This window comes from Lolium perenne, chromosome 2, assembly GCF_019359855.2.
Source record: "Lolium perenne isolate Kyuss_39 chromosome 2, Kyuss_2.0, whole genome shotgun sequence".
Lineage (NCBI taxonomy): Eukaryota > Viridiplantae > Streptophyta > Magnoliopsida > Poales > Poaceae > Lolium > Lolium perenne.
The window spans coordinates 295,996,863-296,014,497 of record NC_067245.2 but is presented as its reverse complement, the minus strand read 5'-3'; the positions used below and the strand labels follow the sequence as shown (position 1 = coordinate 296,014,497).

Sequence of the window (17,635 nt, the reverse complement as noted above, 5' to 3'; positions counted from 1 at the left end):
TCCAATGACTCTATTTTGTAAAAAAAACAAAAGGATATAAATTGATTGGAATAGGATGTTATTTGTAGGAACATGCATGATTCAATTGGCGTAAATAGTTAAGAGGCTAACTTAAAAAAAACTGACTTGAAATGGTTATGTAGTTGGCGGCTAAAAGTTGATGATGCGGATAATTGGATGGCTTAAAAATAGATGATGTGGCTTGCATGTAGAGTATTAATGAATGTTAGTGGGGGATAACATGGACAATTGGATGGCTAATAAAATGGATGATGTGGATAGATTGCATGTTGAGATAGACAACTTAAATGACCCTCTAGTGGGATTTTGCTTTATAAGAGATATAGATATCGGCCGCAATATTTTGGACCTCCCACGGAAGAATCGCCGCTCTCCTCTGCATGGTTATACACTGTCCTCCAATGTCGGCTTCTGCAACTCAGTGGATAAATACTACAAACTAAAAACCAAAAGTGCCATTATCTTTGTCAAGTTTTCCACCCATAATGGTGCATGTATAGATCCCAGAATGGATATTAGGCACGTGGTTACCCTGTATAAACAAGAAGTTAGTGGGGATGTAAGAAGAAACTGGTAGATCGATCAATCCTGCGCGTAAGCTAGCAATGCAATATCGTGGAAGCCTACTCAAACAACACGGTGTATCTTGCTCGAGCATGCAGCTAGCCCACTACTTCGTGGGTACCTTTATGCATGTATAAATAGACACCTTGATTCGTGGTTGCAGAGTACAATTAGCTCGCTCACCATCTTACATCCTTACACAGACAGAGCTATTAGGTCTTGGTAGCGAAGGAAGAAACATGGCGGCTTCACGAGCTTTCACTTCACTGCTTGCCGTGACAGTGCTGGTCCTAGTTTCCTCCACAATGCCTCGTGTTATGGCCTCTGACCCGGGTCCTCTCCAGGACTTCTGCGTTGCTGATCTGATGAACCCTGGTATATACATAATAACTCCATTTTCGTTTTTTCACATAATGTACTTAGATTCGCTCAAGCAATGTATCGATGTGACATTAGCTGAGCGACTGTCTATTTCAAAACCAGCTGACGAATCATTATGTCTAAGTTAACTGTATTGGTTGTTGATTGATTTATCAAAAATCTGCAATAAGTAATTTAGATCTAAAATAGTAGTTAATTATAAAAGTAACTGTCTTAGTTAATTTTGTGCGTGCATGCAATGCAGTGTTTGTGAACGGGTTCGTGTGCAAGAACCCGAAGCTGGTGACGGCGAACGACTTCTTCCGTCCCGGCCTCAACGTCCCAGGGAAGCTAAACGCTCAGGGCTCCGCTGTGACGGCGGTGTCGGTGCTGCAACTTCCTGGCCTCAACACCTTGGGCATCTCGATGGTGCGCATTGACTTCGGCCCCAACGGGCAGAACCCGCCGCACACACACCCGCGTGCCACGGAGATCCTGACCGTGATCAAGGGCCAGCTCCTCGTCGGTTTCGTCACCTCCAACCAGCCCGACGGCAAGAACCTGCTCTTCACCAAGCAGCTGGTGGAGGGCGACGTGTTCGTCTTCCCCGAGGGGCTCATCCACTTCCAGCTCAACAACGGACCCAACCCCGCCGTCGCCATCGCCGCGCTCAGCAGCCAGAACCCCGGTGTGATCACCATCGCCAACGCCGTGTTCGGGTCCACGCCGCCTATTAGTGATCTGATCCTCGCCAAGGCGTTCATGACCGAGAAGGCGACGGTGGACTGGATCCAGTCCCAGTTCGCGCCGGCCGCTGCCGGCGGCGGCGGCAATATGACCGGTGGTGGTGGCGGCGGCTACTATCCCGGCATGGGCAAGAAGCCCTAATTAAGGCCGGCATTCCATGACCTTACTAATAATTTAAGATCGATACAACATTTGCTAGTAAACAAAACATATCAAAGCCACTGTATGTTGTACCCTGTACTCCGCGTGCTAGTAATGTCGAATAAACAGTGGCGAAATATTGCATTGATGTACTTGGTAGCTAAAATCTGCCTGCTGCCTTTACTATATGTGGAATAAAATTCAAAGGGTTTGTGTTTCTTCTTTGGGCGTATGATCGACACTTTTTTTTGAGAGGGAAGAGAGCTTTATATATCAGGAGTCACAGTTTTTACAGCTTCAGACATAACAATTTCAGCCACAGCTGGCGGGACATGCTCCATGCAGTAGTAACCCTGACCAGAAAATCTAGCTACATCACCTAGCAAATGAGCTGCCTTGTTGCTCTCTCTTCCTATTTCCACAACTTCAAAACGGAGACATCTATCTTGGATATCCTTAATATCCTCAAACAGTTTCCTTTGCTTGATTGCATCAACGACAAAGGAGTTGTCAGATTCCTGAATAATAGAGACATTATTAGCATCATGTATACTCTTGAGTCCAAGAAGGCAAGCCTTAGCTTCACCTTCAGGCACATCTTGACACTTCAGATCAGCATCATTGCGTGCCCATAGGACCATCCCATTGTGATCTGTGCATATGCAAGCTATGGCACACGTACCATTGATCACTTTAAACGAAGCATCTGCATTGATTTTAATCCACCCATTTTTCTGGAGCAGTCCAGGTCGTATTATGTATTGGCTTCTGCTGACAAACATCCAAGCAACTTTTAGTGTTCGAAGGAGACGAGACCCCAGACTGATAATGGGTTCCCTCCCTTTCCTGTGGTCTTTGGACATGATAATTGTCCTGCACGTAGCGCTTAAGGAAATTAACCGAACTCCCAACGCTGCATTCACCTTTCTCATGTACCACGTAATTTCTCAAATGCCAACATATCCATAACGTCATTAACACCAGCCCCCCTTCTCTCATTGCTTATACCAGCAAGCATGATCAGCAGCCAATCAGGTCCAGAAAACTTGAAGAAAGATTCAGCTGGAAGATCCCATCCCTTCCCCATCTCTTGTCTGGATTTTGTAGAGGCGAATGCGGCATGGAAACTCGATTCAGTTTCATTCCTGCTAATACTACAGATACGATCCGTTTCAAGCTTTCTACGAAACTTATCCCTTTTTAGTTGTCAAGTTGTCACAAGCAGTTCGCCACACGATTTTTTTTCACTTTATTTGGAATCGGAGCGTTCCATATCAGCTTCCATAAGGTTTAGTTACTATTTCCCGATGCTCTAGTTACAGGTGTGTTAGATACCATTTAGGAGGATAAATACCTGATGGTCTTGTACGCGCTCTAGAACGTATTGAAAAACTGTCGGACCATGCTCCCATACTTTTAACTACCGGGTTAACAAGTTCGTTGTCAACTAGTACACCTATATTGGCGGAGATCATGGCTCTCTCCACCTCTCCACCCTTCCTCTCCACCTCCACCTCCACCGCAACCCATCTCACCGGCGATCATGGCCTTGAGATCTAGGCAAGATGGAGGCCATTCTGCACTGGGATTTCATGCCGGGCTTGGCCCTGGCAGATCAGGTTCGTTCTCGGTTTGGATCTACGGTGCACTTCTCTCCCTCCTCCCCTGGCAAAGAGTTCTTCTGGGTGGTTTCCTTTTCCTCGGCTTCCTTTGTTCTCTCGGTGGAATCAGTGGGTTTGGCTCTTCAGTGCTGTATTGGCGGCAAGGTTTAAAATAGCGTGCTAAATGAAATAGCGCCGGCCTCCTTCAAACGCTATGGACGCTATATCGTGCTAATTGCGTGCTATATTTTAAATAGCGTTTTGAAAAAAAAATCAAATATAGTCTAAAAATAAAGGATTTCGCTAAAAAGGTTGGATATTTAGTCAAAAAATGACTGAGTCATACATACATAACCACATACAACAAATAGATCTCCAATTTTTCAGAAGGCTAACATCTGTATTCCACAATAAATTCTTTATTAAGAATCATCAGCATTAGCGATATTAAGTTCTAATCTAGAAGAGGAACCAACATCTTGTAGTTCATCACCACGAAAAAGTGAAAGCAACTTAGATTGAAAAAATAGCGCGCTAACGCTATGAAGTTTTAGCACGATATATCATGCTATTTCACAAATAGCGCCATAGCGAGCAAAATTACTAAAATTTAGCGTAGACCCTCCAAATATGCTATTGCGTGGTATTAGCGGAGAAATAGCGCGCTATTTTAAACCTTGATTGGCGGTGATGCCCGTGGTTTTAGGGTTTATCAACTGAGTGATCGGCGTTTTCGCTTTTCTGTGGCCTCTAATAAGGTGGGACATTTCATATATGGTTTACATGATCGGATCTGGCCGGATTTTGTATGTCATTTTTCTCTATTCCGTGGAGTTCACCCAAGAAGATCTGGTTTTCTTGACCATGTTTCAACACCTTTGGTTCCATCTAAACAAGATCTGGTCGTGCCACAACGAAGTCCTACCCTGTTACGTCCAAATCTGGAAGTTCTCGCAGCTAGTTCTACTAAGGACGCATTTGGCAAAATTTGGATTCAAGCGCAGTGATTCTTCTACTCCCATGGTTAACTCAAATCCACCAACGGTGACATGTGATGATCAGGTTTTCATGGTGGGTCAGATTTCGATTCCGCTTAAAACGGATCGTATACTTTCTCCAAGTTTTACATTTATGGGTTCAAATTTCCCACGTTTAATGTGTCAAAGGTTGCCCGTTCTAACTCTGGAAATTCTGGAGGATCAACGCCAGGCAGGCTATTCGGAGGCGGATATTATGTATTCTTTGAATCTACCTTTTATTCCGCCAAAAGATCTGGTATTTGAATTTATTGGACGTTGCTATCGTTGTGGACTTAAAGATCATCTCCGAATTAATTGCCCTGGTTTTTGTGCTAGTTGCGCTCAATTGGGAGTCAAATGCAGTCGATGCTCGTCTATTGGGCCAGATATTTCCTGCTCAAAATGTTTAACACCTGGCCATTACTCCAGAGATTGTTCTATTGGTCTCAGATGTAAATTGTGCCGAATATTATGGCATTGGGCCTCGAACTATTCCAAGCGGGCCACCGGAATTTGGAGAGTCAAAACTGCTAAGCCAACAACAAAAAAGAATCCTTTAATAGATCGGATGACGTGGGCATTACCCTTCGAGTAACCAATGTTGCTCTACCCTATACGGTCTAGCTGGAGGCCCATGAAGGTACCCGATGGCAAGGTGGGCCACTAGGGCGGTGCAACGGAAGATTCCTTGAAGTACAAGACACGGAAGGAGCCGAACAAGGAAAGTTTAGAGATAGATCTATTGTAAAGTCTAGTCGTACTCGGTTAGACCTCTTGAGACCTGGCCTCCTATATAAAGGCTAGGAGAGGGGCTGCCGGGGGACATAATCAATCTTAGCAATCTTAGCCACCAAAAGCTTAGAGCTAGATCACCATAGCGCTTAGCCATCTCGACGAGATCTCAGCCGAACTATTTGGCACCCCATTGTAACCCATTATCGTCATAATCAAGAACAGACAGGCAGGACGTAAGGGTTTTACCTCATCGAGGACCCCGAACCTGGGTAAATCGCTCTCCCCGCTTGTCTGTGAACCGATGTCTCGTGTCAGCTTGCAGGATTCCATCAACCCTAAGCCCCTATCAAAGGGCATTGCCGAGGAGCACCCTCGACAATTGGCGCCGTCTGTGGAAACCCTGTCGGCACAAGATCGGTCATCGGTAGATCCAGTCATGTCACCAGCAACTTCATCGACACCGTCATCACCAAACCTGGGAAGCCCGATTCAGTTCGGCTCCTATGAGTTCACCCCGCACAGCGATTCCTCCCGCTCAACCTTCTCAGATCTACAAGGAAACATGGAGATGACCTTCGACAGCGTCCACTACAACGTCAACACGGAAGGAATCCTTCGACTGCTGGAATCGCCCACTTCCAGATCGACGAGTCCAAGCGCGTCATCATCACTCGACCTTTCGGCTGGTCTGACAGGCTCGACGAGTTCACCCGCGCCCTCGACTCCCCGTTCGACGTCTTCCATGTCGGTAGGATCCGACAATCCCACATCTTCGGAGTTAACTTCGTATTACTGTTTGAACTGCGACACCAGGCACGGGCTAGGATCGAGCGACACACCGTTCATCTGTAATGCCCAATATTCATCGGGAGAGGACAGTATTGACAGCATCGTCCAAGGAGCCACCCGTAGAACGACGCATCACCAAGTTTATGTCGCCAATAACACGGGAAACACAAGGCACAGAGGAGATGGAGATCATACTCCTCGTTCCAGTAGACGAGCAAGTTTCGAAAACAGCGTCAGCAACCACAACAGCGACTACACCATCGCGGACGAGGAGTGGGCAGCAGCCAAAGCGGTAGTACTTAACAACACGCCGCTCCCCGCAGGAACCTCGGTTGGAACCCTCAATGCTTATCGCTCTATACTAGAGAAAAACCGGGAGCACCTATCGAAAGAGCAAGCCACCCTCAAGAGACGCCTATCTGCGGCAGACCGATCCAGCGAATGACGAAGAGGCTCGCAAGGGAGCGCCTCTCGAAATACTCAGGGGCAGGCAAGCACCGGTCGAGACTATCCAGGCTTTCGGAAGATGACGCTAGAGAAATAACGTCGAACTTGACCAAGTCCTTTATGACTACGGACACCGCGGGCATTGCCACGGCCGAAAACCGTTGCAGGAGCAACAGCCAACCTCGCTGCATACCTCATCAACCAGCGCCCTGAAGGATCCATGGCTCAAGCTCATCGAGGCGCCCTAGAAAGTCTCGCGATATTGGGAAATAATCTAGTTCCGCAAAAGGAAAAGACCACGTTGCAGGCTAGTGGCTCAAAGCATCATGCGAGAGATGCTCGGGATGAAATCACCTAGAGCAGGATCGACAAAGCAAGGCAACGACGCGCCGCTAGGAAGGAGAATGACAGTGATTCTTCGGATGAGGATCAGGAGTACGACGGCGAGCTCAGGGGAGCCGACTATTTAAGTTACAAAATCCGCGAGGCGATGCCGCCCAAAAAGTTCAAGCCCACTCCTACCGACGCTGCCAAATACGATGAGCAGCAGGAGCCAAGATCTTGGATAGACGACTACCTGCATACTGTGATTCTGCATAAGGGGAACCAGATAGCAGCAATGCAGTGCTTACAGCTCTACCTAAAGGATTCAGCGCGAGCCTGGCTAAGGGGGCTGCCGAAGGGTTCCATTAAATCATGGGACAACCTAGTAGACGCCTTCGTTGCTAATTTCCAAGCAACATACAAGAGACCCGTCGGGATTGAAGAGCTACGGAACTGCCAGCAAAAGCAGAAGGAATTGATGCGCTCATACATCGGGAGATTCACCAAACTCCTAAACGCTGCCGAAGATGTATCTGTCGACAGAGCAATCGACGCTTTCAGCGATGGCGTCCGGCGTGAAAGCTACATAGAAGAACTCGGACACAAAAAGCCAAAAACCATAACCAAGTTAATGGAAATCGCCAACAGCTGGGCTGATGGTGAGGACAAAGTGCGAAGGCCACGATAGCGCAGTGACGACGAAGACGATGACCAGCCGAAGCACGACTCGGGTGGCCGAAGGGATCGTCACAAGAGAAGGAAGAACCGCAACTTTGACGACAACAACCTGGTAGCCGCAGGGTACTCTGATCGGCAGGACGATCGATATGACGATAGAAGAGACGATCGACAGGACGGTGATCGGAACAACTCTGGGAACCGTGGCAATTATAAACCACGGCAGCAGAGGACTCCCGAACTGCCCTACGCTGAGCAGATCAACGCCCCCTGTTACCTGCACTCGTATGTCGATTCTAAGGACGGCAAAACGAAGTCGAGTCACCTGCTCAGGAACTGTCGGCAGTTCATTGACATGCACAAACTCATCCAGCAGGCAGGCCAGCAACCGCAACCACCACCACCCCCACCTCCACCGCAGCATCAAGTCCAGCAGGCTCAACCTCATCAACCCAACGAGGCGTTTCCACCACCACGAGGGCAGATGAGCATGATCCATAGGACAGATGTCTCGAGAAGAGAAATGAAGAAGCTCACCCGAGAGATTAACCTGGTAGAAAGCATCATGGCGAACATCCCTGAGTATGTCGAGTGGTCCTCCCAGAACATTACGTTCAGTCGAGCAGATCATCCGATGACCATACCAAAACCAGGACACGCTGCCTTAGTAGTCGAGGCACAAATTGGGGGGTTCAAGATGAGCAAAGTCTTCATGGATGGTGGAAGCGGGCTAAACCTGATATTCGTCGACACAATCAAAAGTATGGGGATCACCATGAGGATGCTAGAAGAAACAGACACTTGCTTCCATGGGATCCTTCCAACTGCACCGGGCTACTCTCTTGGCAAAGTTTACCTGAACGTCGTCTTTGGCAAAACCGACAATTTCAGGAAGGAAAAGATCGAGTTTGAAGTAGTGAACTGGGAGTCACAGTATCACGCTATACTAGGGAGACCAGCTTATGCCAAGTTCATGGCTGTGCCGCACTACGCATACCTCAAGCTGAAATGCCTGGGAACAACGGGACAAACATCACGGTCTATGGAAGTTTTTCACGCTCGGACAATTGTGATCGCGACTTTCTGAGGATTGCTGCAAAGTTTGGGTTAAAACAAGAAATTATCGATCTTCCACCCAAGTTATCGATACGGGAAATTAAGGAGGAGAAACATGTCAGGGAGACCAAGAAGAAGCCAGACGACCTTGCTCCCGAAGCTTCGACAGCAAAAATCTCGGCAGTTGATGGCACATCAGTCTTACAAGACAACAAGACATTGGCAATCGCTGTCGAGACCCCCACTGCAGTCAACGACGCCTCAAAAACCGTTAACGCGGTAGACAAGCCTGAAGGCATGTAGTAACTCGGAGCACTTAATCCGCATCATCATAACCTTTGCTTACACCCCTCGGTGAACAATGGTGCAATGTAGTACGCGGCAAAAGATTGTGTTCCGAAAAAGCCTCTACGAGTGCTAAAGGATGCAAAAAAAACAAGGGCGATGACCTTTCCCTCTGCTATAGATGCCTCTACGAGTGCCGAAAATAGCAAGAGTTTGGAAATACACATAACACAACCCACGTTCGATATTTTACTTATGGAAATATCAAAGAACAACGGGCTCACCGGCAGAATCATTGCACCCGAAATATTCGGGAGTGACTGTCGAAACATACATCAGTTGAAAGCAAAGTTGCACATACAACGGGTTTAGCAAGACCTGCAACACGAGCTGATCACTCAAACGTTTGCTGACCAACGAATACGAAAAATGCTTAAACGGACAATTAAGATTTGCTCCCTCAAAAATTGCCAACGGCAGCAACACGGCAAAAGTACATATACATGTATCTACCGAATAAGAAGTTTCGGCTAAAACAATCCTAACACTTGGATGAAGTAGCCAAAATAACCTATTCACAAAACAGTCCTAATCCCTGAAATCACCCTTGCGGAGTTTCTCTTTCCTCAGGTACCCTCGAATACTCCTCAAGCTTGTCGACAATTATATTGGCAGGCAGCAATACCTTCGGATACAGAGTCTCTAAGTCACCAGTCGCATTGGCGATCGCAAGCAGATTTGCTGAGGGGTAACGTGCAAGCACAAGGGCAAGTGTAAACCTGGCCCCTGCGAAGACCTGAGCTCGCACCAAGTCTCGAATCTTCTTGGTATTCCCAAACTCAGACATCAGAGTCAGCAGCGTGGGGGGAATCGCATTTAAAGGGAACATCGTCCTCCAAACTACCCTCAGGGCTTTATAGCACTTGTCGAAGAAATGGTGGACTTGCTGAACCCGATCCTGAAACTGTGCGACAGCCGAAGCCTTCGAGTGTTCCCGCCAGAAAATCTCTTCGGCTGATGATAGCTGGGTTAAAGCTTGCACACGCTCGTGAATCCGTTTGTTCTCTTCTGCACGGTTCAGAGCTATGACTGGCAAAGGAATCAATAGAGGATCAGACAAGGCGTTGTTGACAAAAAAGCGCAAGGATCAAGAAACTTACAGTTCAAACTCTCGGTAGCTTTATGCAGTTCAGTAAGAGCGTACTGCTCCACTTCGGCTGCAATCTCGCTCTTCTTATTGACAATAGCAGCTAAGGCATAAGTGCTGCGTAGATCCTTTTCCATCTGAGTGATCCGATCCTTCATACGCTGGATTCGATCACCTTCAGGAAGAGCACCCGAAGAGTCGTCAACAAATGAGGGCACTGGGAAAACCTACAGGAAACAGCGTTAAAAAGGATGACGGATCGGGTCATTTCGAGCATCCGAAGTAACTCCCATCGGGAGAAGTGCAAGTAAAAATATCATAACAAAGGTGTACTAGCAACATTGCTAGCACGGAGTTTATTACAAACATAAGTTTTGCAACGGAACAATGTTTCACATCAATTCGAAGATAAGTTTGTTACAAAAATCAAGGGGCTTGGGTCTAAGTCGATAAACTGGGACCAGCCGACGTCTTCCTTGACGAAACTAGTTCAAGGAGCTGGCGAGCACAATTAAGGGCAGACGTTTTAAAGGCGCTTAAATCAACGAACTGCCCATCTTGCTCTTTCGGCAGCTCCTTAGTCATTTCTTCAATGTCAGCCTTAAAGCCGTGACCCATCATAAGTTGGAAGGCAAGGAGGGCACCATAGGTACGCGAAGTGCGCTTGAATACCTCGATAACCTCCTTGGTGTCAACTGCGAAGGCATCGATCAACTGCCCCAGAGTTTTGTCTTGCTTGATCTTAGGGAAGATCATCGAGTGCATCCACGCCATGGCACCTTTTCCTTTTTCGAGAAGCTCCCGCGTAAGCTGGTGGGAGGCGAGAGTCATCGATACACCATTTGCAGGAGAGTTATTTGGAACTTTGTCCAAGGCACTAACGGGGATGTTGGCGGCTTCTGCAAAAGAATAGAATGGAAAAGATCATTAACAGAAGATCGAATTCGTAAAGTACGATAATCGACAGAGAAGTATAAAAGAAATTACCAAGCAAAGCTAGCGAAGACTGGCGAAGGAGTTCATCTTTTTCAGCTGCCTGAGCTTCGGCAGCCAGCCTTGACGCTTCTTCCTCCTTCAACTTTTCCTTCAGCTTGCCCAGTTCCTCTTTCAGGGAGTCGATTTCTTGGCGAGCTTCGACAGCTATCTTGACTGCGCCGTCCAACTTCGAGGAAGAAGATTCAACTTCTTTCTGCAGTCGAACCTTGTCTGCCTCCAGAGAAGTGAACTGGGAAGCGAAGGTCTCCAAAGAGGAAATAACACCTCGTAGATCCTTAAGGAAAAAGGATGTTTTACAAAGAATCATTAGACAAGGCACATTTCAAGAAATTCGCGTTGTACTCAAAAGGGACTTACAGAAGGAGGAGTCGTGGTGGCGGCAGGAACATCTTTCCCCTTGGAAAGGGAAGAAGCAGTCGATGCCTGAGCCGCGGGGGCTGCTTTAGGAGCCGAAGCTTCAGAAGCCGCAACATCCGGTGGAGCAGCACCAGATTTGGCTTTCTTAGACGGAGGCTCAGTGAAACCTTCGTCACTACAAAAAGGAAATGATCGACAGAAGTTATGAAAAGAATGCGAGAAATAAAGGGACAAACTATGGCATCAGGGAAGAAGATGCTTACATATCGAAGAGATCGTCTTCGTCGGCAAAGCCGACGATTGATCTCTTCACAGGCGAAGCCCTGGTCACCTCCACAGCTGCATTAACAAAGGCATCACGATCAGCGTCGTCATTACGCACTGATCCCTCTGTGTTGCAAGCGTCATCGGCTGAGGGAGGAAGATCGGTGTGAACGGTTTCAAAATCTATCGGATCATCGTGTTCGCTCTCTGGGCCTGTGTGCTCGACAGTGTGAAAATCAACAGGTACTGAGGAGCCTCTTCCCTCGGAAGTATTATTTGGCGAATCGTGCAAGTTTCCAGAGACTATGGGGATCTGTCGAAAAGGAAAACAAATAAGAATAATAGTAATTATGTTGACTAAGTGGAAACAACATAGTGAGAATATAAAGAGGGAAGTTAGCTCTGGCGGCGGATGATCGGCATCAAGAGGAGTGTAAGAAGATATCAATGGGATCGAGTCTTCCTGAGTAAAGAAAGTAAGGCGACGGACTTCATCAAGCAACTCCTTTTCCGACAGTTCCACTACAAGAAAAGTTCTGATAGACAACGTCTCAAAATCGTCCGCTAAGGGGTATTTTTCGTCGCCTATGGGCCTAACCCGACGATATGGGTTCTGTTGTGGAAACTGCGTCAGGCAAAGTCCTACGACAATTTTTTCGGTCCGTCGCGCTTGGGCGCCCTTCCGCCACGGAAAATCGGACCGTTGCCCAAGTGTTTCCGGGAGCCCGTTGACTGCTGACGTCATGCAAACTGACACGTGGCAGACGCCGTTAACTGGCAGTTAACGGCGTTAACCGGCTGAAACCCCGTGGTAGATGGTAGGCCCACACGAGGCCTGCCACGTCTTAAGCGGGCCGGCCCATTAAGTTTACGGGCCGGGCCAGCTGACTTTGTTTGACTGGTCAACTATATAGCTGGGCTGGTCCATTAGTTACGTGGGCCGGGCCTAACCTCTAAGGTTGACTGGTCAAAACTTTAATGGGCCGGCCCACTAAGCATGTGGGCCGGGCCGAATGCACTCGTTTGACCGGTCAACAGGCAAAAGGGTCGGCCCACAAGACATGTGGGACCCACTTTCCTGTTATCGGGCCGGCCCATTTACCTAGTGGGGTCCACCTTAAAACAATTGGGCCGGCCCAAGAAGTTATTGGGCCGGCCCAATTAGCATGTGGGTCCCACTTTCCTGCTATCGGGCCGACCCATTTAGTATGTGGGGTCCACAATAGATCAAATGGGCTGGCCCAACAAGAAAGTGGGCCGGGACAAAAACACAGGTGGGTCCCACATTCCTGTTAAAGGGCCGGCCCATTTAGTATGTGGGGTCCACCATATAGTAAGTGGGCCGGGCCAAAAACACAGGTGGGTCCCACTTTCCTGTTAAAGGGCCGGCCCATTTAGTATGTGGGGTCCACCATATAGCAAGTGGGCCGGCCCAACAATATAGTGGGCCGGGCCAAAATCACAGGTGGGTCCCACTTTCCTGTTAAAGGGCCGGCCCATTTAGTATGTGGGGTCCACCATATAGCAAGTGGGCCGGCCCAACAAGATAGTGGGATGGGCCAAAAGCACAGGTGGGTCCCACTTTCCTGTTAAAGGGCCGGCCCATTTAGTATGTGGGGTCCACCATATAGCAAGTGGGCCGGCCCAACAAGATAGTGGGCCGGGCCAAAAGCACAGGTGGGTCCCACTTTCCTGTTAAAGGGCCAGCCCATTTAGTACCATATAGCAAGTGGGCCGGGCCAAAAACACAGGTGGGTCCAACTTTCCACTTAAAGGGCCGGCCCATTTAGTATGTGGGGTCCACCACAAAAGCAATTGGGCTGGCCCAGCTAGTTAGTGGGCTGGCCCAGTAGTGGGTGTGGTCCACCTTAAAGCAAATGGGCCGGCCCAATTAGAGTGTGGGGTCCACCGTAAATCAAGTGGGCTGGCCCAATAAGTAAGTGGGCCAGCCCGTTTAGTTGCTGTTTATATGCCGGCATAATAGGCGCTTTAGGATTTTGCGGGCCGGCACATATGTGATTTCGCTTAATTGGGCCGTTTAAGGGATGGGAATTCGTGATTTAGATACTGAGAATATTTACGCAGCATTGAGTTCTGTCGGATAGCCTCACTTACCACAAGCACCAAAGAAAAAATGCGCGAAAGAACTATAAAAACTAACTAAATATTACATCAGCTGCAAGGCTTTGAAAAAATATTACAGAACCCAGAGAAATTGAATGGTAATTAAACCTAGCAATACAATGAAGCGATCCGGCAATCTTTTAAGTTGTCCATGCAGCACCTATATCTGAAACAAATACATTACAAGTTAAGACAGCAACAATGGAAAGGCAAAGACACTACAATATTGTTTGCCAAAGAATTTGGAACTCATCATTTCATCGTTATAAGAAGATCATTGTAATGCACACAATAAGCAAACAAAGAGTGCATGCCGCATACCAACAGCCAATATAACAGAGCATGTTAGAATGAAACAGCAGACTTACTACTGTCGAGTCCCATGCAAACCAACATGTTCAGGGAGTACAAAATTGGCATGAACAACATAGTAGCAGGCTATAAATTTTGTAACAATGACTGAGCAAGATGAAGTTATGATGGCTACATCTACAGAGCAGGAAATGTAAACCAAAAATAGAAGTTACGATGGCAAAAGCTAAAGAGGAGGGAATGTGAACCAACATGTGCCAAGTGCAATTACTTCAAATTGGCCGTGAACTAAATAATACTCCTGAACTTATAGTGAAGGGGATGCAAATCAAGATGTTTCGGGATATAAACTTGTAATGAGCAACACATAGAGGACAATTAATGATGGAGCTTAGGATGGACCAGATACATAATATAGTGGGATCACCTGTGAACTTGTATGAGGGAATGCAAACCAATATGTTCAGCTTTCCATATGTGAGCGTCATGCCAAGTCAGAGAAACAAGTCAATAATGCAGCTTTTGAAGAACAAGATGGCACGCAAAATTATTATCTAGTAGTATGACACGTTTATTTGTACTACAGGCTAGATAGCAGAGTGATAGCATGCCAAACTAAGTCCTTACTTTGTTAGCTTACAATGAACTAGATACAAAACAATGGCATCACCTGTAGTACAGGGAATGCAAGCCAACATGTTCATGGAGTAAAAAATTGGCACAAACAGCATAGTAGTAGGCCATAATTTTTGTAACGACGACTGAGCAAGATAAAGTTATGATGGCTAGATCTACAGAGCAGGGAATGTAAACCAAATATAGAAGTTACGATGCCAAAAGCTATAGAGCAGGGAATGCGAACCAACATGTGCAATTACTTAAAATTGGCCATGAACTAAATAATAGCAGGATGTTACTATAATACCTATAATTTTTGTAACAACGACTGAGCAAGATAGAAGTTATGATGGCTACATCTATAGAGCAGGGAATGCAAACCAAAATGTTCAATCGCTTAAAGTTAGCAATGAACTAGAAAATAGCAAGGTGTTACGGTCATAGCTAGGAATGAACTAAAAGAGCTTCAGACAAACAAGCATCTGAACCCAGAACATGGCGCTAAAACAAGGGACTTACATTAGGAGAAGCACTCTGTGGGAGTCACAGCAGATCTTCCTGGGGTTGATAGATCCGGTGATGAAGTACGCTACATGTGCTACTTGGGGTTGGAGAGACGGCCATTACACTTCATGGTTAGTCATCTCATCTGCAAAAACGTAACGGCGCGTCGTTAGCACAAACAGGTTCCCCCAAGATTAAACAAGAACTTGCAGGCAAGCAATAGAAAAGCGACAGTAGAAGAGTTTAGATCATGCAAGGCGCTGGTGAAGCAGATCCGATTCATGCACAGCGGTGTCGGTGAGCAAGATCCGATGCGGTGGAAGACGGATCCGGCGAAGCGGCTCAGCTGAAGCGACCGCGGTAGACTGCTGGATGAGCATATGGTTTCGAGGTACGGCGGGGATGATCCGGTCCGGTTGATGATGGCGTCGATGAAGCGGCTCCGGCAGGCAGCCGGATGACGAGGATCGCGAGGGCTCGGGTTGGCCAGGGAAGTCCGGCGGGGATGTTCCGGTGCGGTGGTCGTGGAGGTGGGAGAGAGGGACTTGGGAAGTTCCGGTGGGTGGTCTGAGGGAAATGAATTTTTTCTGGGAGGGTTTCCGGGCTAGGGAGGTGGTGATCCAAAAAATGACGGGCATACCCCCCCGCCCCCCCACCAACTGACCTTGCTGTCATCTCCACAGGGGTAGAATGGGAATTTGGAAGCGTGTGAAATTTTTGTATTTTGTGGACGGGAAGTTTTGCCGCTATGAGGTTTTGAATTTGGCTAAGGTCCAACTATAATGATAAAAAAATGTGAGACCGTACTAGTACCTCTGTTCAAGGCCGAGTGCAAAATCAAATCATCATCACATTAAATACCGGTTACTACCATGATCATCATCTATCTCTGAAATTGGCTCATCCGCTAGATCTTGCAAATTATAATGATAAAAAATTGTGAGACCGTACTTGTATTTCAGTTCAAGGCCGAGTGCAACATCAAAACATCATCACGTTGAAAATTTGTTACCATGATCATGATCTATCTCTGAAATTGGTGCATCCGTTGCAAAGTATAATGCTAAAATTTTGAGTGACCGTACTAGTACTTCTGTTCAAGCCCGAGTGCAACATCAAATCATCATTATGTTGAAAATTTGTTACCATGATCATGATCTATGTCTGAATTTGGCGCATCTGCTAAATGTTGCAAAGTATAATGATTAAAAAAATTGTGAGACCGTACTAGTACTTATGTTCAAGGTCGAGTGCAACATCAAATCATCATCATGTTGACGATTTTTTCTGTTACCATGATCATTATCTATCTATAAGAGCATCTCCACCGGCACAGCATCCTCTATTTGGGGACGCTGCTCCCACACCGGCGGCCCCAAAACGGCAGCCCCGATAGATTTTAAAATTTAAATTGACATCTAAAAACCCAAATTCATACGAAATTTATACCAAAGTAGCTCGAATTTAAACATAACTAAACATAAACTTAATCCTGGTCTACTGGCCGTCGGTAGGGGCGCTCGACGGCCTTGCCTCGTCGTTGTTCTTCGCCATTGCCGCCTGTTTCCGTGCCCGCTTCTCCTCCGTTGCTTCGCGCATCTGGCGGTGGAGCATGGCGGCCGGCGTCGCAGGGGCTTGCCGGCGGCGCTGTCCCCGCGCTTCCAGCCTTTCCCGAGAAGCTTCAATCTCTGCGCGCCTCGCCTGCTGGCGAGCGAACGCGTCGTAGTGGCGATGAGCGTTGAGCTCTGCGAGCTTCTGTCGCTCCGCCTCCATGAGGCGGCGTCCCGCCTCCTCCGTGGCCGCCGGCCGGGCGCGATATCTCGAGGACGTGCTCGAGGTTCGCGTCGTTGACGAACTCGCGCTCCTCCTCCCTCAACCGCTGGTATCGTTGTGCGTTCAGCGACGCGAGGATCGCCGCCTGCTCCGGGTCGACGGGGGCCTGCGGCGGCTCCCCCGACTGCGCTGCCTCCTCCGCCACCTCTGCTTCCGCTTCTGCTACGTAGACATCGTGCCACGCCTCGAACCGTGGGCCCTCGTCCTCGTCGGAGCTGTGCTCATCGTCGGCCTGCGGCTCCGGCTGCGGCTGCGGTGGTGCTGGAGGCAGCGCGCGACCGTTGAGGCCAACCATCGAGTAGGTGGTCTTCAGACGGCGGGCATCTTGATGTGGAGAGTAGAGAATGGAGCGGCGGTGGTGGACGGCGTACGTCCTATCTAGCGGTAGCAACTGCCCACATTTAAGGCGACTGGACGCCGCATGGCCAGTCGCTGCCCTCGTGGCCAGTCGCTGCCTCGGTTTCCGCGCCATTAGGGCATGTACATTGATTTAGACGGATGTTGTCTGTAATACTATTCCATGTCATCTACGGAGTATAGACAATGCTATAGACAGTGTATACAATAGTCTATCTGTAAGTTATCTAGTATTTTTAGTCATAGCTATATATGAGTATAAGTTATAGACACCCTTCATACAACAACAAAAATGGTGTCTGTAAGCTGTTTGTAAGAAGCCTACAGACTGTCTGTAACTTTAGACCATGCACTAT

The 17,635-nt window shown here is 47.7% G+C and overlaps 1 protein-coding gene across 1 annotated transcript; it reads left to right on the top strand.

Annotated features, from left to right (window-relative positions):
• Positions 1-765: 765 nt before the first annotated feature.
• LOC127330672 (germin-like protein 4-1) lies at positions 766-2,052 on the top strand. Its single transcript, XM_051356807.2, has 2 exons — positions 766-960; positions 1,211-2,052. The coding sequence occupies exons 1-2, from the start codon at positions 825-827 to the stop codon at positions 1,831-1,833; spliced, it is 759 nt and encodes a 252-aa protein (XP_051212767.1). The 5' UTR covers positions 766-824; the 3' UTR covers positions 1,834-2,052.
• Positions 2,053-17,635: the final 15,583 nt, after the last annotated feature.